General features: G+C 33.9%; 2 protein-coding genes across 4 annotated transcripts in view; both read left to right on the forward strand.

Moving 5' to 3' along the window:
- The window catches only part of pxk (PX domain containing serine/threonine kinase), a 16,815-nt gene extending 2,484 nt beyond the window's left edge, over nucleotides 1-14,331 (forward strand). Inside the window, exons 3-18 of one of the 3 annotated variants that reach the window (XM_016274468.1) lie at nucleotides 597-644; nucleotides 871-1,057; nucleotides 1,139-1,216; nucleotides 2,534-2,607; nucleotides 2,881-2,955; nucleotides 5,063-5,167; nucleotides 5,261-5,362; nucleotides 7,044-7,205; nucleotides 7,309-7,426; nucleotides 7,762-7,840; nucleotides 9,131-9,179; nucleotides 9,266-9,343; nucleotides 9,571-9,657; nucleotides 9,756-9,819; nucleotides 11,201-11,260; nucleotides 13,939-14,331. In XM_016274468.1, the coding sequence (XP_016129954.1) occupies nucleotides 597-644; nucleotides 871-1,057; nucleotides 1,139-1,216; nucleotides 2,534-2,607; nucleotides 2,881-2,955; nucleotides 5,063-5,167; nucleotides 5,261-5,362; nucleotides 7,044-7,205; nucleotides 7,309-7,426; nucleotides 7,762-7,840; nucleotides 9,131-9,179; nucleotides 9,266-9,343; nucleotides 9,571-9,657; nucleotides 9,756-9,819; nucleotides 11,201-11,260; nucleotides 13,939-14,141 (1,569 nt within the window). In that variant the 3' untranslated portion in view covers nucleotides 14,142-14,331. Of the gene's footprint in view, nucleotides 1-596; nucleotides 645-870; nucleotides 1,058-1,138; nucleotides 1,217-2,533; nucleotides 2,608-2,880; nucleotides 2,956-5,062; nucleotides 5,168-5,260; nucleotides 5,363-7,043; nucleotides 7,206-7,308; nucleotides 7,427-7,761; nucleotides 7,841-9,130; nucleotides 9,180-9,265; nucleotides 9,344-9,570; nucleotides 9,658-9,755; nucleotides 9,820-11,197; nucleotides 11,477-13,938 lie in introns of those variants that run through there. The other 2 variants (XM_016274467.1, XM_016274469.1) reach the window with 2 other exon arrangements.
- Nucleotides 14,332-16,672: 2,341 nt separating this feature from the next.
- Nucleotides 16,673-25,843, forward strand: LOC107586915 (pyruvate dehydrogenase E1 component subunit beta, mitochondrial). The gene is made up of 10 exons (XM_016274470.1): nucleotides 16,673-16,771; nucleotides 16,869-16,928; nucleotides 18,721-18,828; nucleotides 18,912-18,974; nucleotides 19,059-19,094; nucleotides 19,177-19,462; nucleotides 19,540-19,650; nucleotides 24,563-24,654; nucleotides 24,943-25,084; nucleotides 25,396-25,843. The coding sequence occupies exons 1-10, from the start codon at nucleotides 16,736-16,738 to the stop codon at nucleotides 25,539-25,541; spliced, it is 1,080 nt and encodes a 359-aa protein (XP_016129956.1). The 5' UTR covers nucleotides 16,673-16,735; the 3' UTR covers nucleotides 25,542-25,843.
- Nucleotides 25,844-26,108: the final 265 nt, after the last annotated feature.

Below are 26,108 nucleotides of genomic sequence, written 5' to 3' on the forward strand. Positions count from 1 at the left end.
TGTCTGTCCATCTATCTGTCTATCCGTCTGTTTATCTGTCTGTCTGTCTATCTATCCATCTACTGTCAATCTGTGTATATATCTATCTGACTATCCCTCTGCCTGTCGTCTGTCTGTCTGTCTATGTATCGCCTGTCTATCTATTGTTTGTCTGTCTGTCTACTATCGGTATGTCTATCTAGCTATCCATCTATCTTCCTTTGCCTGTCATCTATTTATCTGTCCGTCTGTCTGTCGTCTGTCTATCTATCTTCTGTTTGTCTTTCCATCTGTCTGTCCATCTGTCTGTCCGTCTTATCTATCTGTCTATCTATCCCTCTGCTATCTATCTATCTATCTATCTATCTATTGTATGTCTGTCTGTCTATCTATTGTATGTCTGTCTATCTATTGTATGTCTGTCTGTCTGTTATCTATCTATCTATCTATTGTATGTCTGTCTGTATATCTATTGTATGTCTGTCTGTCTGTCTGTCTGTCCGTCGTCAATCTATTGTATGTCTGTCTATTTTCTGTCTGTCTATCCATTTATGTGTCTCTGTTATCTGTCTGTCTCTCTCTCTCTCTCTCTCTGATTTTTGTTCTGATTTTCACAGGTCATCCGCAGATACAGCGATTTTGACATGCTGAATAATAGTTTACTGGTAAGTGGACCGTTAGAACAAGCCTGTGTTGGAAAAACATCCATTTCCGTAAAAGCATTTGATAGCCGCTGTTTCAAAATAAATTGAAAAGCATTGCTGGGATGTCTCAATGGCAATGATTCACTCTTGCTGAGTCCTCAAAAACTCACAGGCCTCAGAAAGCTTTTAACATTAGCTTTCCCATCCGTGAAAGAGTAACTATGAGTCAGTCTCTCTGTCTTCACAGATCTCCGGCCTCAACCTACCACTTCCTCCTAAGAAGCTGTTAGGAAACATGGACCGAGAGTTTATAGCCGAGCGTCAGAAGGGTCTCCAGGCCTATCTGAACTACATCACACGTCACCACATCCTCTCCAGCTGTGAGCTGGTCAAAAAGTTTCTCGACACTAACAATTACTCCGTAAACTACACAGGTAATGCAATCAGGGCATATTTTAACACTAAAAAATTTGTTTTTTATTTGTAAAATCCTCCCCTTGCTTCTTTTTTTTCAGAAATAGCCTTACAGCAGGTGTCCATGTTCTTCAGATCCGATCCAAAATGGGAAGTTATTGAGCCGTTAAAAGACATTGGTGAGTAAAGCAGTTTAGTTACATCTGTCCAATTTCATTTCATATTATATTATACTTTTATAAAATATTTTGTTATTGATTTATTTACTTTCATTTTTTATATGAAACAGAATTGGTTTTTACATTGACCATGAATGATTACGCTGTCAGCCTTGATATACATCACAACTATAAAAGTTAATGATTTAACTGTTATTGATTTGTTTCTCCCAATGACTATATATAGCGTCAGGGGTTGGTTTACTTTGACACATTTAGTATTCCTGACACCTTGATGGATTTCAGAGGCTCATGGGAAATTTTTTGTCCTCTTAAAAACAGCCTGAGTTTCACAGCCGAGACACATTTGAGAAGAAACTTACTTGTTTCTTTTATAGGAAGATTCATTAATAAAAATTTAACATTTACCTTGACATGTTGAAATATTGTAATTGTACCACAAAATCAAAAGAAAAAATAGGAAAGTATATTTCATTTCAGTAAAATAAAGGCTATATGTAGGACTTTTTCCATTATAGTATTATTTTTTAAGAAAAATTACGGTAATTTCCTGCAATCTGTCATTACCGTAATCATCATTACTGTAATGCAAAATATGCTATATTACTTCAAAATTATTTCATTTAAAATTTACATTTGTAAAATATAGGGAAAAAATTACGTTTATTATAGTCAAATCAGGCGTTGGTTTACTTTGACACATTTAGTATTCCTGACACCTTGATGGATTTCAGAGGCTCATGGGAAATTTTTTGTCCTCTTAAAAACAGCCTGAGTTTCACAGCCGAGACACATTTGAGAAGAAACTTACTTGTTTCTTTTATAGGAAGATTCATTAATAAAAATGTAACATTTACCTTGACATGTTGAAATATTGTAATTGTACCACAAAATCAAAAGAAAAAATAGGAAAGTATATTTCATTTCAGTAAAATAAAGGCTATATGTAGGACTTTTTCCATTATAGTATTATTTTTTAAGAAAAATGACGGTAATTTCCTGCAATCTGTCATTACCGTAATCATCATTACTGTAATGCAAAATATGCTATATTACTTCTAAATTATTTCATTTAAAATTTACATTTGTAAAATATAGGGAAAAAATTACGTTTATTATAGTCAAAAGAATTGGATTTTTATGCTTTGCGGTAATGAAAATTTAAAGCAGAAAATATGATTTTTTAATTAAATTAACCTCACAATGCAAAAATTTTTATATTTTATTGTTATAATGTTTTTATTTTCTAATATTGGTTTGAAATGTGACATTCATGCATGAAATTTATACAATCATCTAATATCTGTCTTGTCATAGGCTGGCGATTGAGAAAGAGGTACTTCCTAGTCAAAGACAAAGATCAACCCAAAGACAAACAAGTATTAAGTTGGGTAAGTTTCATTTTGACCCATACAAACACAGAACCAACCTTTTCCTGGATTCTCCTGCTCTGTTAATCAAGTACTTTTACCCTCAGCGTGTTTAATTCCCATTATTGCGTAACCCTGATGAAGTCGTTCCTGTTGATCGCATTCAATGCCACTTTGTTTAGCTGCACAAAGAACTTAACTAATCTCTCCTGACGTATTTGTGTTCATTCACTTCTATAATTAGCTTTGTGTGACCCTTGTACTGACCATAATACATTTCTTTACCAATTATAGGTGGATTTGGGTCCAGATAAGTTCCTGTCCGACAAAGACCTCCAGTCTGCAATGAAGCTGCTTCCAACTCTGTCTGTAAGTCGTAAAAGTTATATCAGGATATCAGAGCGTTGTTACGTGGTTACAAAAATGTTTTTAGAGGTTTTATGGTGTTGCTAGGAAGATTTGGCTGTTTTTTTCGGGCCTAAAACAAACGTACAACCATACAGATTGCAAATCAATTCAGCATAAATTAAATAGTAAAAATATTATTGTAGTGTGTATATACAGCGCCGTTGCACTACAGGCGTCCCGAGTTCGAATTCCAACTCAAGGACCTTTCCCAATCCCGCCCCCCTATCTCGCTCCCACTTCACTTCCTGCCAGTTCCGATCTGTCATGTCATAATAAAGGCCATCAAAATGCCAAAAATATCTATATTATTGTAGTGTAATGATATTTTAGTAATCAGTTGACATTATTTTCATGACAATTACGCACCGTTTCCTTGCTGTTATTGTAATGCAAAACGAATAAGAGTATATCATTTCAATTTGACTGTGTAAAGCTGTTAAGCAGAGCCGACGTGCTGTCGAGACTGAACTAAAAGAGCCTGTCTTTGTGTACAAACCCGAATGTTTGGATGTTTTGTGTGTGAACGCTGTCATGTGCTCTTGCTTTTCCTGCTTCCTCAACGTCAGCAGTCGTACAGCGAGATTAAACAGATCACTGAGAGAAACACAGCTCTACAGTGGAAATCATGTGTAGACACCTGAACACAATCCACCCCGTTATTTATACAATATAACAATTTTGTCTCAGAAACTTCTAGAAATGTATCAATTAACTACAAAAGAAAAGCAAATAACACATTGAATTAAACATGAAATTTTGAAGTAGAAAGTGTGATCTTGGTTTCATTTAGAACCTAAAGTTGATAATTAAAAAATATTTTACAGTTTATAAATATAGAGTGTAGTTTTTATTAATATTTTTAAATAAGTTTTCATTTTTTATTTTCAGTTCTCATTTTAATACAAATATACAGTGTAGTTTGTTTTTATTATTGTTAAATTAGATTTTATTTTTCTATTTTTGGTTCTCTTTTTAATACAAATATATAGTGTTGTTTTTATTATTTTTAAATTAGCTTTTATTTTTATATTTTCAGTTGCATAGGTCATACAAGACTGGCTCATGCATTCTTGCTTAAAGGGGAGTTATTTAGTATAATTTTGCCAGAAAATCTTTTTTAGAATTTTTATCATATGTTAATGTAAAAAATCTTGTGTAATATAACTTGTTTGTTTGTTTGCTGTTTTTTTATTGTATTTGTTATACTTGTATTTTTTTATTGTTTTTGACATGAAAATAGCCTAAGATGCTGACATGGCATTAAATAAATATATACTACTACTACTATATTTTCAGTTCTTATTTAAATACAAAAATACAGTGTAGCTTTTCTTAATATTTTTGAATTAGATTTTATTTTAATACAAATACATAGTGTAGTTTTTATTATTATTTAGGTTTAAGACATTAAATATAAGAGTTTGCAGGTTTTTTCATAACTGTAATAGTATTGAAATTATTATAAATTATAATGAAATGTGTCAAATAAATAGGTATGTTTAAATAACTCATATTTATACATTTAATGGAAAAATACATTGTTATTGTTAAATATGAAGGCATAAAACTATCCATAATGTATAATTATTTTAAAATTGTAGTTTTAGGTTTGTTTGTTTTTTCCATTTAGTAACTTAAACTTATTTGAGTTTGGTGCTAAGGCATAGTTTTTCATCTAAAGTTTCTGTATTATTTTATTTCAGCTTTATTTCGAATAGTATTATTTTTAATAGTTTTAGTTTTAGTTAATATTCCATGTAATACCGTGGAAAAGGGTTACTTGAAGTCAAATGATCAGTCAGATGGAGGAGTCGTCTGACGTTGCATTCCAGATGAGCAGATTAAAGCAATCCAACCGAGATGCACGTTAATCAGGAAAGCATGACACAGTCATTTCTGACCATGAGGCTTATGGGAAAACATATCAGACATCTGAATTCTGAATTCAGCCACATAGCAATACCCTCATAACTCCATGTCCTTGTCCTGAAAGTGTCTTTTGCATGGACGAAAACACTGCGAGTGTTTGTAAGTGTCTGACTGCAGCTGTTTTTGTATTTTTCCATAGCATTCAAACATCTCTCCCGTCAGTTTCGCTACAACCAGTGAATCGTCTGCTCTACTCATTCGAGTTTTCAGCGAGAAAGGAACGCTTAGGGATCACATCTGCAAGGTTCGCTTTCTTTACCTAGACTGATCAAATATTATAAATTAAAACATACTTGTATTTCTTGTAATTCGGTCTTGAATTTTGTGGATTCTTCAGGTGAAGCCCAAAGAGCCCTTTCTCAAGAAGTACTGCAATCCCAAAAAGATCCAGGGTTTGGAGCAGCAGCAGATCCGAACCTACGGAAGACAGATTCTGGAGGTCTGGTTAACAGTTTATGTTCATAAAAAACAGTTTACAGGAATTTGTAGACTTTTTTTCCCTGTGCTTTTAAAGGGTTAGTTCACCCAAAAATTAAAAATTCTGTCATTAATTACTCACCCTCGTGCTGTTTCAAACCCGTAAGACCTCCGTTCATCTTCGGAACACAAATTAAGATATTTTTGATGACTTCTGAGAGCTGTCTGACCCTCCCATAGACAGCAATGTAATTACCACGATCAAGGTCCAGAGACGTAGTAAGGAGATCGTTAAAATAGTCCATGTGACATCAGTGGTTCAACCGTAATTTTACAAAGCTACGAGAATACTTTTTGTACGCAAAGAAAACAAAAATAACAACTTTATTCAACAATTCGTCTCCTCCGCATTACCCTAGCGCCATTTTGGAGAAAATCCGCTGGACGTAAACAGTGTATGCTATTCTGTGTCAGCTGTATAACGCGTATACGTTGTTTTCATTCAAATCAATGTGTAAACAATGTAGAAAACTAATAAAGTCGTTATTTTTGTTTTCTTTGCATGCAAAAGTATTCTCGTAGCTTCTTAAAATTACGTTTGAACCCCTGATGTCACATGGACTATTTTACCCATCTACTTGCTACGTTTCTTGACCTTGATCATGGTAATTACATTGCTGTCTATGGGAGGGTCAGAGAGCTCTCGGAATTCATCAGAAATATCTTAATTTGTGTTCTGAAGATGAACGGAGGTCTTACGGGTTTGAAACGACATAAGGGTGAGTAATTAATGACAGAATTTTCATTTTTGGGTGAACTAACCCTTTAATGCAGCGCTGTAGATATTTCTCTATAAACATCCTGTTTAAGGTTTGTTTTAAACCTCTATTCTGCATTTATTTAAGCCTGAATGGCTTAACATCCATCCATTTGGATTTATGCTCAAGAGATTTTTAAAGAAAGGTTTAAGTTTGAACGTCTCCCATTGCTGTCAGTTGTTTGCGTTCATTATCTAACAACAGCGATGTCGTTTTAATATTTGCATACTGAATTGACACTGACATTGGCGTTTATTTGCATACATTATTATATTTGATCTTTTCTTTTTTGCATCTGTTTTACTCATCCACATATGCATTGTTCAAAAGATTTTTGAGGAAAATAATACTTGTATTTAGCAAGAATGTATTAGTTTGATCATAAATGACAGTAAAGACAATAATGTTACAAAATATTTCTGTTTTAAATAAATGCTGTTCTTTTGAACTTTCTATTCAGCAAAAAAAAAATGTATCGCGGTTTGCACAAAAATATGAAGCAACACAACTGTTTTCAACATTTATAGTAGTAGAAATGTTTCTTGAGCAGCAAATCAGCATATTAGAATGATTTCTGAAGGATCATGTGACTATGACGACTGGAGGAATGATGCTGAAAATTCAGCTTTGCATCACAGGAATAAATTACATTTTAAGATCTATGATAATACAAAAAAATTATTTTAAATTATAATAATATTTCACAATATTACTGTATTTTTGATCAAATACATTTCTTTCAAAAAAAAAAAAAAAAACACCAAAAAAAAGTACATTTAGTTTACTAACTCTTATTTAAACCTCAAATTTTGAGCAGCTCTTTTTCTGCTGTACTTCTTTCTGGAAATGTAAATGTGTAATTTTTGTAAATGTGTTTTCTTCCAGGCACTAAAATTTCTCCATGACAAGGGTTTTCCGTATGGGCATCTTCATGCGTCTAACGTCCTGATCGAGGAGAACACGTGTAAATTGTTGGATATAGAGAATTCTTTACTGGGACTGCCGTCATATTACCGACCCTACGTAACACAGTTCAGGAAAATTAATGTGAGATAACCTTATTTTTTTGTTTTCTTTTAGTAGTAAACTATTTAAATATTAGTAATTAAGATATGTGATTTTAAAAAGCTGATGTTTTTCGTTTTATAAGACAACAGAAAGCATAGACGTCTACTCGTTTGGACATTTGCTTTATGAAATGACGTATGGCCGCCCACCTGACGCTGTGCCTGTGGATCAGTATCCTACAGCTCCGTTCTCATCCGTAGGTCAGTATGTAAAAAAAAAAAGAATGCATTTAAACATGCATAATTTGAGAGTAGTAGTCTCTTATTGTAAACTGGAAGCAAAATCAAATTAGCCAAAATATTTAATCTATGAGCATGTGTTGGAGTTTACAGGCTTTTATTTTTATTAAATTTTTTATTTTTATTTGTGTAATAGGTAAATAGGTTAAGTTGAACTTGCCCTTTTAAGGTACAGAACATTGGCTGTTGTTCAGTTGAATCCATACAGCAGTAATCTCTAAGTATGTTGTGGGTCATATGTGTGTAGTTAATTGTTTTATGTAATATGTAATCACTTGTTATCTGTTTTCCCACAGTGTCTGTACTTCAGTCCATCCTGTCCACGGAGGCTTGCAAAACGGGAATGCCAACCGTTTCCCAACTCCTACAAACACCGTGAGTTACGGTATTCAGACATGCTTGTGCTCAGGAGTGAATCTCACAAAAATATCTTATTCCTTTTGGAACTAATTTTGCAATTAGTTGAAATAATTTTTTTATATATTATTTTTCTCACTTATATTTTATATAGTTTTTTTTGTTTTATTAGGTTGTTTTATTATTATATTTTAGATTATAAAAATTATTTCAGAAACAAAAATGATTGGAATAATTGGCATGAGTAAATGTTAAATTGGATTATTTGCAAATATGCTAAATTTAATATCTTATTCCTTTGGGGTCTGTAGTATTTAAAAAAAAATGTTACTTAGGGCTGCAAAACGATTAATCGTGATTAATCACATTCAAAATAAAGGTTTATGTTTACATACTATATGTGTGTGTACTGTGTATATTTATTATGTGTATATATAAAAACATACATACATGTATATATTAAATATACATAATATATGTTTTAAAAATATGTTTAAGAGATTTATATATAAAATATTTATATTTATATATAATATAAGTTATATACAAGTATAAATATAATATTTTTAAACATATATATACATATATATGTGTGTATATTTATATATACATAATAAATATACCCAGTACACACATATAGTATGTAAACAAACTTTTATTTTGAATGCGATTAATCGTTTTGCAGCCCTAATTTTATGATATCATTTTCTTCATATATTTTATATAGTATTTTTTTTATATATATATATATATATATATTTATTACACTTTTATTTACATATTACATTTTTATAATTTTTTTTATTAGAATTAAAATCATTTAAAAAATTAAATTATTGGTATAATTGTAATGAGTTAATTCATTTATTGCATAATATCCTGAAAATACTGTCAGATTGCAGTGGTGCAAAAAAAGGCCTCATTTTCAAAATACAGTTATTTTTGGTGGGGGGCCGGGATCGGGAAAGGTCCTCGAGCTGGGATTTGAACTCGGGATACCCATAGCACAACAGCGCTGTATGTTGGCACGCTGCCCACGAGGCTATTGGCACCGACCGAAATACAATGTAATATTTTGTCTGTTGGTTTTTAGGGTGAAATATGACCCTGAAGTTGTTCTTGACCAGTTTTATGAGATTCATCCTAAAAGAGTGATGTGTACATAGCATAAAGTCTTCTTTTTATGGCTGTCACGTTATTGTGAATCCAAAGCATGTGGTTTTCTTCTTTATAGTGGTAATTGTGAATATTGACATTGTTTAAAACTGAAGCACGAACCACTGCTGAGTTTAACTCTTGTTCTAACAGGTTATTCAATGACATGCTGCTGTTTAACTCAGAGAAACCCCAGTTTAAGGTAAACGCACTGAAGTAAAAAACTAACCTAACCAGTTTTCGTTTTACTAAATAATTGGTTAAATCTTCCATCTTTCCAAACTCCAGATCAGCTCCAAATTAAAGGAGGCTCTAAAATCGTCCAAGGAATGCTTGGAGAAGCGCCTAGTGGAGGAACAGAGGACGGTTAGCATTGCTTTATTCACTTTTGGTTTCTTGTGCAACAAACGTTTAGCTTGGCTTGCTTACGAAACATTACACATCGGTGTCGCAAACACAAATTCCATCATTTCAGTCTAGAAAAGCTGACTTAATGACATCAGCTGAATAAAATGTGATACTTTACAACAGGAATTTCCATCAAACTTCCTGTAGATTTAGGTTTATATAACTGAAACCTGGTGTGTTTTCAGATTCACCAGCACAAGAGGCTGACGCGAGCGCAGTCGCACCACGGCTCCGAGGAAGAGAAGCGGAAAAGGAAGATCTTGGCCAGAAAGGTACACGAGTTTGAGTGCTTTCCCATAATTATGATTCACACTGAACAGTCTGCTAAACATAATGGTTGTTAAAATCAAAACGCCTGTTTTGGTTTCAGAAATCGAGACAGTCGACGTATGAAAATGAGGAGGATCTTTCTGTCAAATACAATAACAACTCTGGTAGGTTTAATTTATTATTAAACTTTCCTTTATTAAAGGAATAGTTCACCTAAAAATGTCCTCACCCTCGGGCCATCCAAGATGTAGATGAGTATGTTTCTTCATCAGATTTGGAGAAATGTAGCATTACATTACCAATAGATCCTCTGCAGTGCAGTGTTAATTTCATTGACACGAATTTAACGTTGACACGATTTTTGTCGTAATTTTCGTCAACAATGTTTTTTTTTTTTACTGACAAAAGCGAGACGATAGCGAACTAAAACTCGTTTCGAATGACAAAAACTATGATGAAAATCTATTGACATTTTCATTAACGAATAAAAACGAGACGAAAATGTTAGGGATTTGGGAAGAGATTAATTCAGAACGAATCTGCTGCGTAGTTAGATGCGTACATAACCAGCGGGACATAAAACGTTCAAAAATGTCAATATGTGGGAGTAAGAGAAGAGCAGACATATGGATAATTTTTCATACAACAAACATTATTGTGATGTTTTTATCAGCTGTTTAGACTCTCATTCTGATGGCACCCATTCGCTGCAGAGGATCCATTGGTGAGCAAGTGATGTAATGCTACATTTCTCCAAATCTGATGACGAAACAAACTCATCTTCATCTTAGATAAGAATTAAAAAATTTCAGCAAATTATTGGGTGAATTTTTGGGTGAACTATTCTTTTAATAAACAGCGGTAAATTTAATGCCACATTTTTAGTGTTTTGGGTTCCTGAGTATTTTTCTCCATTTATTTTCTCCATAGGGATTTTGGAAAAATCTTGAGTCAATCCTTCTCAAATGATGCAATGAAGGTTGCTTGACCATTTTTAATTTTCCTTTTTTGTGTGCGCGCAGTTGAACCATTTAAAATAAAAATAAAATTATGTAACAAATCTCAAAGGAAAAAGCTACCAATACTAAAAATAGCTAAATAATCAAGTATAAGAAAAGGAAATAAAAAATGGTCAAGCAACCAACTTTACAATTTTTGGACCACTTGAGATGAAATTACTGTTTAGTAAAGAGTTGTAAACCATGAACCAAGCCAACCTGCTTCGGATAAATTGCAATATTACAAACTTTCTTCCAATACAAAAAGGTTTTTGAAAAATGTAAAAAGGAAATTTTTTTAACGTCTAGTTCACCCAGAATTTGCAAATTAAAGCACGTTTTTTTTAAATTAGGTGCACGTGATGTGAATTTAAGACTTCTTTTAAAGGCACAAATACTGCCACAAACAACCTTGGTGTTCATCGTAGATTTTCAAAGGTTTATCATTATTGAGAAAAGTCTGATTTTGAATAGCTTTTTCACTACCAGAACCCTTCTGTTGAAGGTTCAGCTGTTCAGCTCTTAATGTATAAAGATCTTCTAGCAGGTTCTGGGGCGAGTTCACCTCCAACCTGCCCGTCCTCACCCACTCCTTTACCTGGATCAGGTACGTCCCGTTTATAATGTCCCGTCCATCCTTAATCATTATATAACATACATCAGAAGAGTTTTTCCTGGTTTTATCCAAACATTCCCTTTCCACAGCCAGTATGTCCACGTCAACAATCAGTTTTCCCAGTATAATACTGTATTTGTTGCATGATGTGGTAAACTTTTTCGATTGTAATTCACCAGCGCATTAACATAATTTTTTTTTTTATCCAATAGAAACCTAATCTTTCTCATTTCCATAATCAATCATCATTTTTTTTTTAATTAGGTGCACGTGATGTGAACTTAAGACTTCTTTTAAAGGCACAAATACTGCCACAAACAACCTTGGTGTTCATCGTAGATTTTCAAAGGTTTATCATTATTGAGAAAAGTCTGATTTTGAATAGCTTTTTCACTACCAGAACCCTTCTGTTGAAGGTTCAGCTGTTCAGCTCTTAATGTATAAATACAGTAAAAGTATATTTTTTGTCTTCTAGCAGGTTCTGGGGCGAGTTCACCTCCAACCTGCCCGTCCTCACCCACTCCTTTACCTGGATCAGGTACGTCCCGTTTATAATGTCCCGTCCATCCTTAATCATTATATAACATACATCAGAAGAGTTTTTCCTGGTTTTATCCAAACATTCCCTTTCCACAGCCAGTATGTCCACGTCAACAATCAGTTTTCCCAGTATAATACTGTATTTGTTGCATGATGTGGTAAACTTTTTCGATTGTAATTCACCAGCGCATTAACATAATTTTTTTTTTTATCCAATAGAAACCTAATCTTTCTCATTTCCATAATCAATCATCAAATTCCTCATGAAATCGGTTGCAATCTCCATTCATCTTACCAGATCATAATCATCCGATGTGTCGCCTCGTTCTGATATGATCAGTAACTTGTGTGTGCCTCTCTCTCTCTCTCTCTCTCTCTCTCTCTTATCCAATAGAAACCTAATCTTTCTCATTTCCATAATCAATCATCAAATTCCTCATGAAATCGGTTGCAATCTCCATTCATCTTACCAGATCATAATCATCCGATGTGTCGCCTCGTTCTGATATGATCATTAACTTGTGTGTGCCTCTCTCTCTCTCTCTCTCTCTCTCTCTCTCTCTAGTCAGCGGTCTTAACCGCGGCTTGTGTACTGCATCATCACTGTGTCTGTCATGCGACTCTGTTGCCCTTCAGGCTTGAACTGATGGTAAAACTAACGGCATTATGAACTGTCTTGATATTTACTTTGAAAGCTGAAGCTGCAATTATGGTAAGGGGCGTTACATTTCCGACGCGTGCTTGTGGTGTTCGGCCAATCACAATGCACTGGGTCAGCCGGCCAATCAGAGCAGACTGCGCTTGTCAAAGGAGGGGGCTTTGTTGAAAACGACATGTTTGAGAGAGGCGGGGCATAGAGGACCTACAATAATGTACAGTATTTGAAAAATAATGTGTTTTTTGAACATTAAAGCATGCCAACATATTCTGCTACACCAAATACACAAAATAATGATCTTTAAAATAGCATCATATGACCCCTTTAAAGCAGTTACAGCTAAGCATAACTAGTATGCTGACAATACTTGCATCTTGCTGATTGGTTCAGAAGGCATGAGTCACTCTGTCCATCAATTACTTCCAAGAAGGTGATTGGTCAGTAAATGACAAATCAGCAGTAAGATATTTAAAGTCAACATGAAATAGTAGTATTCTTTTCAATTACTCATATTTTCATGTAATAATTATATTTGTAGTATCATAATTTATTGTTTACAATATTTACTTATGAAATAAAAATGGTTTAAATATAAATCTTTTAAATTCATTGTATAATTAATTTATATTGAACAAATTAACATAATTTATAATTATATAATAGATGGTTATAATGTATCATAATATATTATTTTATATTATATATTATTATAAAATTATAATATATTGTATATTTACTTCTTAAAAATATTTTAAGTATTTAAATATTTTTATCTGAATTATATTTCATAGTTCATTTTCATTTCAGTTATATCATAGTATATTTTCTATCATATATATTGTATATTTATAAATATTGCAAGTTTTGTATTTTTAATGATATAATTAATAATAATATTTTATATCAGTATATTTTTTTATCAATATGTTGGGTATTAAATTATTATTAAATATTTATCATTTGAATATTACATTTTAGGTTTTTTTATAATTAGTAATGATATAATTATGAATTATATTTTATATTTTTAGATATTTTATATATGCGTGTATGTAAAATATATATATATATATATATATAATACAATTATTATTTTTAAATGAATAAAGATAATTTAAATTGTCTTTACTTATTAATTATATTTTTATTATTATTTTAATAAATATATAATTCATTTTTATATTTTATTTTATAGTATTTTTTATATTGCAGTATATTGTGTATTTATGTATTAAATATAAATAAATTTAAATATAAAGATATTCAGTTATTTTATGTTGACTTTAAATGTTGCTGCTTGTGGTAAGTGTATCATTCTGAACAGCTGTTGTACTTTTTTGCTTCCTGTTTACATACGGCACAGGATTCTGAGTAGCTACTGTATATTACTGTTTCGTCATATTCGATATAACTAAATCGTATTAGTTAGATTCAACCGATTGTGACGGACTGTTTCCTCTGATTCCCGCAGGAGCACCTCCAGCACCTCCTCTTCCTCCCCCTGCTGCTCCTCCTCCTCCCCCTCCTCCCGGGAACGAACCCGTCCCTCCGTCCCTCTCGCCTCCCAGTGGCAACGGCACGGGCAGGAGCGCCCTCCTCAGCTCCATCCAGTCCTTCAATAAAGTCAAACTGAAAAAATCAGAGACTGTTGACTGCAGTGGCCCACGTTTGTGAAAAAAAAAAAAAAACACACGCTCGTCTTTTAGTGCAATTTGGCCACTCAAAGTCTTTTAGCAACACTTGTGTCTAGCAGTGAAAAGTGACTGTTTGTACCTGAACTGATTCAGTGTTGGTTTTGTTCATTTGTTTTATTCACAGCCCTGCGTTTTTTGTTTTGTTTTAAGCTGCTCGATGTAACCTAAACGGTTCTGCTTGGACCAACTGTCGTATTTAAATAATGGACTTGCACAGTCATTCGGACGAAAAAAATCGTCATTATAAAAGTACTGACTTCTGAAGGCGAAGGCACAAGATGGTGGAGAATGCGGGCAGCACATTTACTATGGATGGAAACGTAACTGGATTTTATTGTTTGTTCATAAAACTAGTGATATTTGATTCTGACATTTTAATTTGACTTTGGTTATGGTTTATTTCGGGGGGTTTGAGATGATGCTATTTAAGCGTTTGCCACATTTACCATTGTGCCTACAAAAGCTGAGAGCGTTCTTTGTTCTCTTCGGGGTTTTTTCCTGGGGACATTTTGAGCTATATTGTTCGTATTTTCTTTCAGAACAAAGTAATATTTGCATTCCTGTTCTGCAAGATCACAATCAATATGTTGCGCAAATAGCGTCATTTATACGTTTATCATTTACGCCCCTTAATGACACAATGAACAATGGCTTTGAATTACCACTGACGTGATTGTATAATGACCATTGTGATGTCACTTACGCCGTCTAATCCTATTGGCTGTTGCAGCCCGGTAGAGAATTTCAGCCAATCAGAAACGAGAAAGTGGTGGTAAATGGGAGTGATTTCTTGTTTTGCACACATAGAGAGAAAGACATTTCTATAATTCAAATTCATCGCAGGGTCCTGTTGAAAACCAGATTCATTTGTAATCTAGAATGATGTACAGTAATGCACAATAGTTCATCTTTTGCTCCTGTAACAGTAAACTCATTTGTATATAGATTCATACAGACACTGAAAACATTACAGCTATATACCGTAATATGTATTCCCGGCTTTATCGTGGGGAAGAGTTTAATAATGTTTTCACTTTCGCGACAGCACTTTACCGCTGAATATTTAGCAGTGGTCTGGAGAAGAAGAAATCTTCTGAAGTTTACACAGAGATTTATGTATGTCCGAGGACAGGAGAGGAATCAGTGTGTTTGACAATGAAGAAAATTGCCACTGATTTTCACCTCTGTACAGTTGCCACAACCGTTGTTCAAAGCACTGGAGGTGAACATCCTCAAAATGCTACAAGATTGTTTTCCCTGTTCTGAAAAACCTGTATTGGTAATATTTTAAAAGAATGGTCTTGTGCTTTTTAGTTGTGAACATTGAAGTAAAGACAATGGAACAGATCATGTGTGGTTTAATTTTTTCTTCAAACTAGCATAAATGAATATAACTATTATGTATAGGTGTTGTGAATAAAATAAATGGTTAAATTGTATTTTGAAATAAAACATAATATCTATCTATCATCTATCTATATATCTATCTTTATTTTTAAATATGAATATATAGTGATATATTTTTATATTTATTTTGAATATTTTAAATAATTAATTTTTTATAATATTTTTAACTTCATTGACATTTATTAGCATGTTTATTAATGATATATTGTAACATTTTAAAACAAGAAGCTTTCAGATTTTTTTATTGCAAATTAATATATGTACATATCTCATCTGGTTTACAAATATGTTAGAAAACATCGTTACAGTAAGAGTTGTTTTATTTTTATTATAATATTAGTTTAACGATATGCTTTGTTAATCAACATTTATTAATTTGTTTAGTAATGATATATTGTACAGTGTATATCTATTTGTTTTTTCAAATAAATATGTAGAGATCTCACGTGAATTATAATTAAATTGTAAATGTAGTTGACAAATTGTAGTTATTATTAGTCAGACTTATATTATTGTATTATATTTATTATTAAAATGATTTTAAGTAATATGTTTATTAATTTTATTTACATTTATTAGCTTAATGATATATTGTCATTTTAAAACTTTCATGTAAATATTTCAGATGTATATACATATATAATACACAGAGATCTTGAGGTTTATGGTTACCTTATAAATATAGCTAATAAAATTGTTCATATTTTAATAGTTGCTAGTTTATAATCACGTAGATTTAAAATATATTGTCAATATTTCAGATATTGTTTTTTTTTTAAATTGTTGACATTTATTTTGACCTTATTGACCCTTTATTATGGAATATTTTAGATATCTGGCAATGATTAAATTGAGTTTAGTTCATTTTCAACATGCCCACGTCCCGTCTTTTAACATTAATGAAAATCGCGTCATGTTTGGCCTTTTTTGTTAAATAGTGAAGCAATTTATTTAGAAATCATTGATTTTTTTTGTTTCTATAAAAAGATTTTTCTCTTGCCCTTGGACGCCCAATGACAGTCTGACGGCAACTTCCGCTCTGTCATGATTCAGCTTCACTGATTGGCCGCTGTCACTGTGTTTCCTGTTCTGATTTTACAACGCGCCCTCTGATTGGTCGAAACCGCTGGCATGACAGCCCCGCCTCCAGACAGAGGACAGTGAAACATGGCGTCTCTAAGGTGTTTCCTGCGTTCGGGGAAGGTATTTGTGTGGAAATATGACATATTAGCAACATATTACGCTCATAATAATAAGATGAGAGTTGTGAGAGTGATACGGCGTTGTGTTTGTCTCTCAGAAGGCCGTTACAGCGGTTTTGCGGCGGGAGTTTCACGGGACGCCGCCGGCTGCGGTGCAGGTCAGTGATGCTGCGGCTCTCACCTTCAACAGATGCTGCATGAAACTAAACGCTAAACCTTCAGAAAACACCTGTAAAATTTGTCGAATATTAGTATGTTTGGTCAGCCCATTAATAGTCACCATTGAGTTCAACAATACATACTGAACTGCTAACAAAAACGCCGTTGTAAGAGCATGTTTTGGGTGTGTACTGTGGTTAGGTAATACCATGGTATTAAGAACCTTTCAACCTTTCTTTGGTAATATTCTATGATAATGCTATAGTGTTTTTCCACATGCTCCATGGTGAAGCCATATTTTGGCTTTTTCTTTATATGTACCATGGTAAAACATGGTATTTTGGACATTTGTCATGTTTTAATTGGCATTCTTTGGTAATATACCCTGGTAATGCCACATTAAAACCATGTTATTTTATGTCCCATGGTAATACTATGGTGATTTGAACATTTACAGTGTTTAAATGGACATTCTTTGTGAATATACCATGGTTATGCAATAGTTTTTCCATAATTACCCTGGTAAAGTCATGCTTTGTTTGTTTTTGTTGTGTACCATGGTAATTTTTTATTTATATTATATGAATACCAATGTATTTTGTATATTATTTAATTTTTTAACATTTTCCTTGTCCAACCATAGAAATTGTATTATGCTACCATATTCTTTTTTAAATTTACCATGATATAAATTTTTTCTCCATATACAATAGTGTTACTATGTTTTTATATATAAGATACAATATTTATTTAGTACCATGTTTCATATCAAAATGTTATGCCATTGCTATGCATAATTATTGCGTTGCATTCTGTAGGCTAATTTTTAATGAACACACTCTTGATTATTTTGCAAATTATCACGGAAGTATTTCAGATTTTCTCAGAATTTATTATTTAACATGTGCACATCTCATGATTTATAATTATATTGTAAATATCGTTAATAAAATGAATTCATATTTGAATATAATTAAATGTGTATAATTATTGCGTTGCATTCTGTAGGCTAATTTTTAATGAACACACTCTTGATTATTTTGCAAATTATCACGGAAGAATTTCATATTTTCTCAGAATTTATTATTTAACGTGTGCACATCATGATTTATAATTATATTGTAAATATCGTTAATAAAATGAATTCATATTTGAATATAATTAAATACTTTAATATTAACGTTATAAATAATAGTAATTAGTATTACATTGCAAATTATTTTCAAATAATCATATCAGTGCTGTGTTTCCAGTGTAATAAAAATACATCCAATTTTAAATATTATCCCATATTTGTTTCAACCTTATTGACTCTGTTTTAAGGCATATTTTGGACATTTTAATTTTTTAATGGGCAACTGATTAAGAAATAATTGTTTTTTGTTTTTATATATTAAATACTTCTCTTGCCCTTGAATGCCATAGTTCTTCCATATGCTTTTTACCATGGTAAAGCCATGTATAATGATAATGTCTTGGTTTTTGGACTTCATAGGATTACCATGACGGTTTACTATGTATATTTACTATGGTTTTACTATGACTTCATATACATTGGTATATAAAGGTTTTATGGGAATTTTATAATGATACCATGTTGTTTTTTTACATGTCCCATTGTGTTACTCTGTTTTTTGGACATGTACTATGGTATTACCGTGATTTTCCTTACAGTATATTGGGGTACCGTATAAATCTCATTGTGTATGAATACAATAATTACTCAGTAGCATGTTTTATATTAGAGTACCATGTGATATATGTATAATTAATTCCATTTTATTGTTGCAGGTAACAGTCCGAGATGCCCTCAACCAGGCCATGGATGAGGAGCTGGAGAGGGATGAACGGGTTTTCCTCCTCGGAGAGGAAGTCGCACAGTATGATGGTGCATATAAGGTTAGATGCAAATATTTGTATTATATTTCAGTTATCAATGATGCCCAAGAATCTTTTTAAAAGTTGCTTGTGTTGGGTTGCAGGTTAGCAGAGGCCTTTGGAAGAAGTACGGTGACAAACGCATCATTGACACACCAATTACAGAGGTGAGAATGGTGATAAACTTCTCCAAAAATCCTCTTGTTTGTTTTTAATTATATTAAATAAAATGTCCTGATTTTTCCATTCAGATGGGCTTTGCTGGCATCGCTGTTGGTGCTGCCATGGTGAGTTTTTCTGTAACAACATTGATAAAAGATTGCGAAACTCCATCATGTTCCCAAATGAACCCATCACATCCTCTTTCAGGCCGGTTTGAGGCCCATTTGTGAGTTCATGACCTTCAACTTCTCCATGCAAGCCATCGATCAGGTCATCAACTCTGCTGCCAAGACCTACTACATGTCTGCCGGCTTGCAGTCCGTCCCGATTGTGTTCCGCGGGCCCAACGGAGCTTCAGCAGGTGTGGCGGCTCAGCACTCCCAGTGCTTCGCAGCCTGGTATGGACACTGTCCCGGTCTGAAGGTGGTCAGTCCCTGGAGCGCCGAGGACGCCAGGGGCCTCCTGAAATCAGCCATCCGTGACGACAACCCTGGTGAGTTCTTCACCGCGTGAAGCTGATGATCACAGGAAGTGAAGGCGGCTCTGACTGTCATGTCGTGTCTCTTTCAGTGGTGTTTTTGGAGAACGAGCTAATGTACGGTGTGCCGTTTGAGATGTCTGAAGAGGTTCAGTCAAAAGACTTCCTCATCCCAATCGGAAAAGCTAAGATTGAAAGACAAGGTGGGTGATGTTTTGAGTTTTAATAAGTTGAGTATATAGTAGTATGTAGTAGTAGTAGTAATAATATTATATCACACATAATTCTATCCATCTGTCCGTCTGTCAATAATAATGATAATAATAATAATAATAATAATAAGTATTTCTTAAAAATATTTTAAAATAATTTATTTAAAGTAATTTTAAGCGCTTATTTAAAAAGATGATATTAATTTGAAAACTTTTGAAGGAATTAAAAAAAGAAGAAGAATTCATTTTTACTAACTTACTGGCATTTTGTGAATATTAATTAATCATGTAATTAGGCATGGGATGATAACCGGTTTCAAGGTATACCGCGGTTTGGAAAAGTCACGGTTTCAAAACCATTCAAATTTTCCGTTATCCCGTTCCTGCGGTATGCACAGTTTTTTTACGTGTCATCAAAGACGGAAAGTGCAGGACTCCCTCAGTTGTGTGCAGCAAAGAGCATATCGAGTCACACCACCCCTCCCCCTCCGGTTGGTGCGAGGCTGCGAGCAGTCAGTGAGAGTCACCTGTGTGTAGGATGGCTAAAGGAGGTGAATCCCTGGAACTTTTTCCCCCGTCGAGAAAGATGAAGTCTGCCGTATGGGCATTTTTCGGGTAACGTCGTAGACTAACCATGTTCCGTACACAATGATTTTCCGTACAGATGACGTTTTAGCGCCGATCGCTAAATAAATACTTCCAGGTCTATATAATCTATATATCTATATCTATCTATACGTAATCTATCTATCTGTGTCATCTTCATTTCTCCCTCTTTCACCCCCGATCAAGACAGAGACCCACCTGCTGTTTGTTTCAGTGTTGAAATAAATACTATTTGGCTTGCTACCGAGGCAGATATCATGGGTAATTAACTAGCTAACGTCAATTAGTTTCCTCCCTCACGTTACTTCACAGAGTGAGGAATAGCAGACTAAAGTACTACGTTTCTGCGATTTAGTACAATAATTAAATTTAGCTGGTATGTCATCTATACTTTTAAGTAGGGATGCACCGATACCGATACTGGTATCGAGCCCTATACTGAGCTCCTGTACTCGTACTTGTACTCGTTAAAATGCCCCGATACCAAACAGCATGTGATAAGTGCCATATTCAAACAAAGAAACACCGACAACAGACAGCAGAAAGGAGTTAAGAATGTCTACTATGAAGTATATGTATGCAACGAATATAACGTTAAACTTTAAGTATTAACGCCTGTATAGCTGATGTGCACGAGCTGATAAACAAAGCACGCTGAGTGGATTGAGCACGCGGCGTCGCAGATGCGCGAGCTTGTCGAGTGAATATACCTTCCTCACAGACATCACTGGAAAATTTGTAGTTCGGTCAGATATGTCAAAAACAAGTAAGTAAAACAATGCACAAGTTACTTAACGGTAGAGAGAGAGAGAGAGAGAGAGAGAGAGAGACAGAGAGAGAGAGAGAGAGAGAGAGCGCGCACGCACTTCTGTTGTGTGATCTTTGATGTTCACTCACTGAGCACACGCATCATTTGGATTAAAACTAAATCGTAAAAATAAGACCAGTTATAGAGGCATTCACTATAAACATCATTTATTTTCAACCTTAGGCATACACGACTTTCTGGCGAAAGTGAATTTAGCAGCCTGTGTGAAATGCGCTTGGCTGTACTGTACTTGTCCCTCTCATTCTGCATCAGTACAAATACCTGCACGCGTTGCTCGTGCTTTGCTTGCTTGAGTGTTTCTGCATTATATGAGTGGCTTTGGAAAATAAATCGCTGCACGTTTCAGATGAAAAAACGCGACTTCTATTTCTGAAAATATCACAGTTAGGAGATTTATAGCGAGTGGTTCCCTGCATTATTACAGCAAAGCGCGTGATTACAGTACTAAGCCGCTGCAATGGAGCAGCTCTAATGCTATTAAATTAAAGATGATGTACCACAGAACAAAGAAATGAACAGTGAAATTAACAAAAACTTGTAAAATACATTTTAATGGCCATAATTAAGTGTGAAAATAACCGAAGGATATACAGTGAAACCAAAAATTATTCAGAGACCAGATATAATTTGATATTTTTTTACTAGTGGGTGCAGGACACTATAGTTCATTTATGTAAGTGAGGATAGCAAAATAAAGTAAACTGTGACAAAGCATACCCAAATATTCTTCATACAGTGGATTACCAGTAAAACTGATACAAATTTGGGACCAAAGATTATTCAGACCGAGTCTGGGAATAAAACTGAAGTTGAGGTTTGCATGAAGCTGGGTGACAGCATGCCCAGGAGACCACAGGCTGTCATTGAGGCTAAGGGTTGCCCGACTAAGTATTGATAGTTGTGTAAATACTGTCATACTAACAGCTGTCTGAATAATTTTGGGTTGATTGTAATCCATTACATGCTTTTCTATCAAAGTTATCTAGCATTATCAATCTGAATTTGTTCTGACACAGTTTAACTCTGAGTTCTTGTTATATTTTATTACCATTTTCTAAACTATAGCGAATAAACTGTGATAATGAGAAATGTTGAAGGTGTCTGAATAAATTTTGGTTTGACTATCTATTTGATAAATGAAGTTAACCAACTAACATTATACATACTCTTTTGGTTTCTGTACCCAATATTTAAAAAATGTACAAATGCAATAAAAATAGCGGTACTCGGTATCGGCAAGTACCAAAAATAAAAGTATCGGGTGAGTACTGGAAAAAGTGGTATCGGTGCATCCCTACTTTCAAGCCTCCTGCCATTGTTTACATCTGTTAAAAATCACGACATTTAAAAAAACAAACAAACTGCTGGCTCTCAGGTGTCTTTGCCACTGTTTGAGTGTTGTACGGAGAAAGACTGTGTGTGTGTGTGTGTGTGTGACACACACGCGCTCTCTCTTTCCTTATGTGTATGTGCACACATCCTCGTACCTCACCGCTCCAAACTTTAATCCAGGAAAGGTGAACATTCCTGCATCATAACTTGGACTGAAAGAGGAATGTGTAGAAAGTGAGCATGTCTCCAAAAACCTTGTTGAGGTGCAGGTTTAATGACTGCATTTTTTATTGATTTATTTTTCTACAGAAATTGTTTTGATTTATGTTTTTTATTATTGAGCTGCAGCTTTAGGCTTACTTAAGTGATTGCATTTTTTTTTTTCATTTAGAAGGATTTTTTCCCCCTTTTTTACAGAAAATAATTTATGTTCTGATTATTGTTGAGCTGCAGGTTTAGGCTCACTTACGTGACTGCACTTAATTTAATTAAGAAGAATTCAATTATTTATTTTAATTATTTAGCCTGACATGTTTACTGTTCCAAAATGTTCTGTTTCTTAAAAATAAAATGCATTGTGTTCAGTGTGGAAAAAAAGTAGTTATTTACCCAGACATTTAAAAATAACATATTGTAGAGCTGTAATCGCAATACCGTGAAGCCATGATATTTTTATCTAAGGTTATCATACCGTCAGAATCTCATACCGGCCCATGCCTACATGTAATCAATCAGGGAAAAAAAACTGTAGTCTGGTTATGAGTATTTTACAACGTAATGTAATCTACTTACAAGTATTTAATCTTTGCAATCTGATTACTTAATACAGATTAGTCACTTCCCAGCACTCTGTATATTTTGTAACAATTTAAAGGGATAGTTCACCCAAAAATATTAATTCTGTCATTAATTACTCACCCTCATGAGGTTCCAAACCCGTAAGACCTTCGTTCATCTTCAGAACGCAAATTAAGAAAGTTTTGATAAATTTCGAGAGCCTCCCATAGACAGCAATGTAATTACCACGATCAACGTCCAGAGACGTAGCAAGGAGATCGGTAAAATAATCCATGTGACATCAGGGGTTCAACCGTAATTTTACGAAGCTACGAGAATACTTTTTGTGTGCAAAAGAAAACAAAAATAACGACTTTATTCAACAATTCGTCTTCTCCGTGTCCCCCTGGCGCCATTTTGGAGCGTATCACTACATATGCGCGTGCTTTGTAAACGATGTATGCGCGTGATGCTGCTGACACAGAACAGCATACGTTGTTTACGTTCCGATCAATGCACGCACATAAGTAGTGATACTCTCCAAAATGGCGCCAGGGTGACGCGGAGAAGACGAATTGTTGAATAAAGTTGTTATTTTTGTTTTCTTTTGTGCACAAAAAGTATTCTCGTAGCTTCATAAAATTACAGTAGTTCCTTTGCTGTCTATGGGAGGGTCAGAGAGCTCTCAGAATTAATCAAAAATATCTTAAAGCTGCACTATGTAACTTTTTCTGTTAAAAATTAGCAAAATGTATATAATGAGCAAGTACATCATGAATTCGTCTTCCAAACCACGTTTTTGTCTTATTCCGAATCACTACGGTATAGTTAAAATAAGTGCTTATATTTAGACTATTGTAACCTGGTCGGGTCGTCACCGCTGCGGAGTAACACATACCTGCGTGAATCGCCATAGACACAAACTTAGAGAAGTAGCTACGGTTGGAATGTTCTTCCGCGGGATGTGTGCAGTTCTGTTTATTAACCGCTAGAGCGCCAAAAGTTACGTAATGCTGCTTTAATTTGTGCTCCGAAGATGAACGAAGGTCTTACGGGTTTAGAACGACATGAGGGTGAGTAGTTAATGACAGAATTTTCATTTTTGGGAGAGCTATCCCTTTAAATAGACTGAAACAGACATGTGAAAATATTTATATATGTATATTTAGCTTAAATGTTTACTATTGATTTGTGCGTTTTAAAAATTGAACTTTTTAAAATATTATATATTTTAAAATATTCTTCTTCTTTTTCTACCCTGTGAAAAATCTGTAACCGCTATTGTTAATTGTATTATTTGAGTGACATTTAATTGCGACTGAATTGATTTCTGCATATTAATGTTGTCGTTTGATGCAGGAACTCACATCACGCTGGTGTCTCATTCCCGAATGGTCAGTCTGTGTCTTGATGCTGCTGCTGTCTTGGCCAAGGAGGGGATCGAATGTGAGGTATTGTAATTGTTTTAAGTGCCATTTCCAGTTCGGGTAAAATAGACACTTGATACGCATTTTTAAGGATTCAAAAGAGCTGATTTAATTCATCGTAAATGAATGAACCAGTTTTGTATTTATGTAAATTACAGTGAAAAATTCTCAAAAAATTGGAGACATTTACATTTGCTCAAAGAAAATGAATATAATCTCACATTTAACGCAATTGATATATACTTACTGAAATAACTAAGACGATTTCAAATGAATCTTTAAACTTTGACCCGTCTATGTTTTCTTCTGTAGGTGATCAACATGCGCACAATCCGGCCTCTGGATGCGGAAGCCATTGAAACAAGCATAATGAAAACAAATCATCTCGTCACTGTCGAGGGCGGCTGGCCTCAGTTTGGAATCGGGGCAGAGATTCTTGCCCGGATTATGGAGGGTATTTTTGTTCATATCTATAACATGTCTTTTTTTATTTTCATTAATCAATATTGCAAAAATGCTCATTTGAAGTCAATTGCTGTGTTCAGAATGGAATACTAGCACACTATTTGCTGTATTCTGCACAGGTTCGTTTCATACTAAAAAACAAAGCAGCGTACACTACATACTATGTAAACAACAGTATGTTGTATTTTTGTTCCATGGCCTCATTATGTTGGATGATTAATTTGTGTGTCATTCCAAACATACCCATCGTTGTTTTCTCCTCAGTAAATGGATTTATTATTTCTTTTTTTTTAATTCAAGGTCCCGCTTTCAATTACCTCGACTCCCCCGCGGTCCGAGTCACGGGTGTAGATATTCCAATGCCGTACGCCAAGATTTTGGAGGACAACAGCGTACCGCAAATCAAGGACATCATCTTCTCCATCAAAAAGACTTTGAATGTTTAACATAATAGATTTCTCTACCAGGACACAGTAATTATGTAATTATGTAATTCAGTAATTATGAAATACTACATGTTCTCTCCCATTTCTGCATCAATGTTTTGGGAAATAGGACGTCCTCTTTCATCTTGCACAGGTCTTTCTGTTACATGGCTCTTCCTTCATTAAAATTAGTTTCTCATTTTGACTCCAAAATGAGGTTTTGTCATGACGGTAACATTTATTATGGCTATAAACAACCAATCATGTGTATTATGCTGTAAATTCTACTGTAAGCTGAAGTAATAAACTTTTATCACAAAGGGTTGTAAGAATGGTTGTGATTTTTCATCTCGTTATATTTTTGCAGTGTTTACATTTTAAGCCGTAGCCATTTAAGAGAGCTTTGTAAGATTGTAACACCAACATTTCTATAAAATGCATTTTATTTGTACAGTTTTGTAAAGTTATATTTTGCCTACTTGCAAGTAGTACACAAGCAGTAATTATAATTAAAAAAGCATTTAGTCCAATAACATTTTCTACTCTTTTGCTTGAACTTCTCAGATATTTGTTTTGTGTAAATATATC

This window comes from Sinocyclocheilus grahami, unplaced genomic scaffold (assembly GCF_001515645.1).
Source record: "Sinocyclocheilus grahami isolate Dianchi unplaced genomic scaffold, SAMN03320097.WGS_v1.1 scaffold87.1, whole genome shotgun sequence".
Taxonomy (NCBI): Eukaryota; Metazoa; Chordata; class Actinopteri; order Cypriniformes; family Cyprinidae; genus Sinocyclocheilus; species Sinocyclocheilus grahami.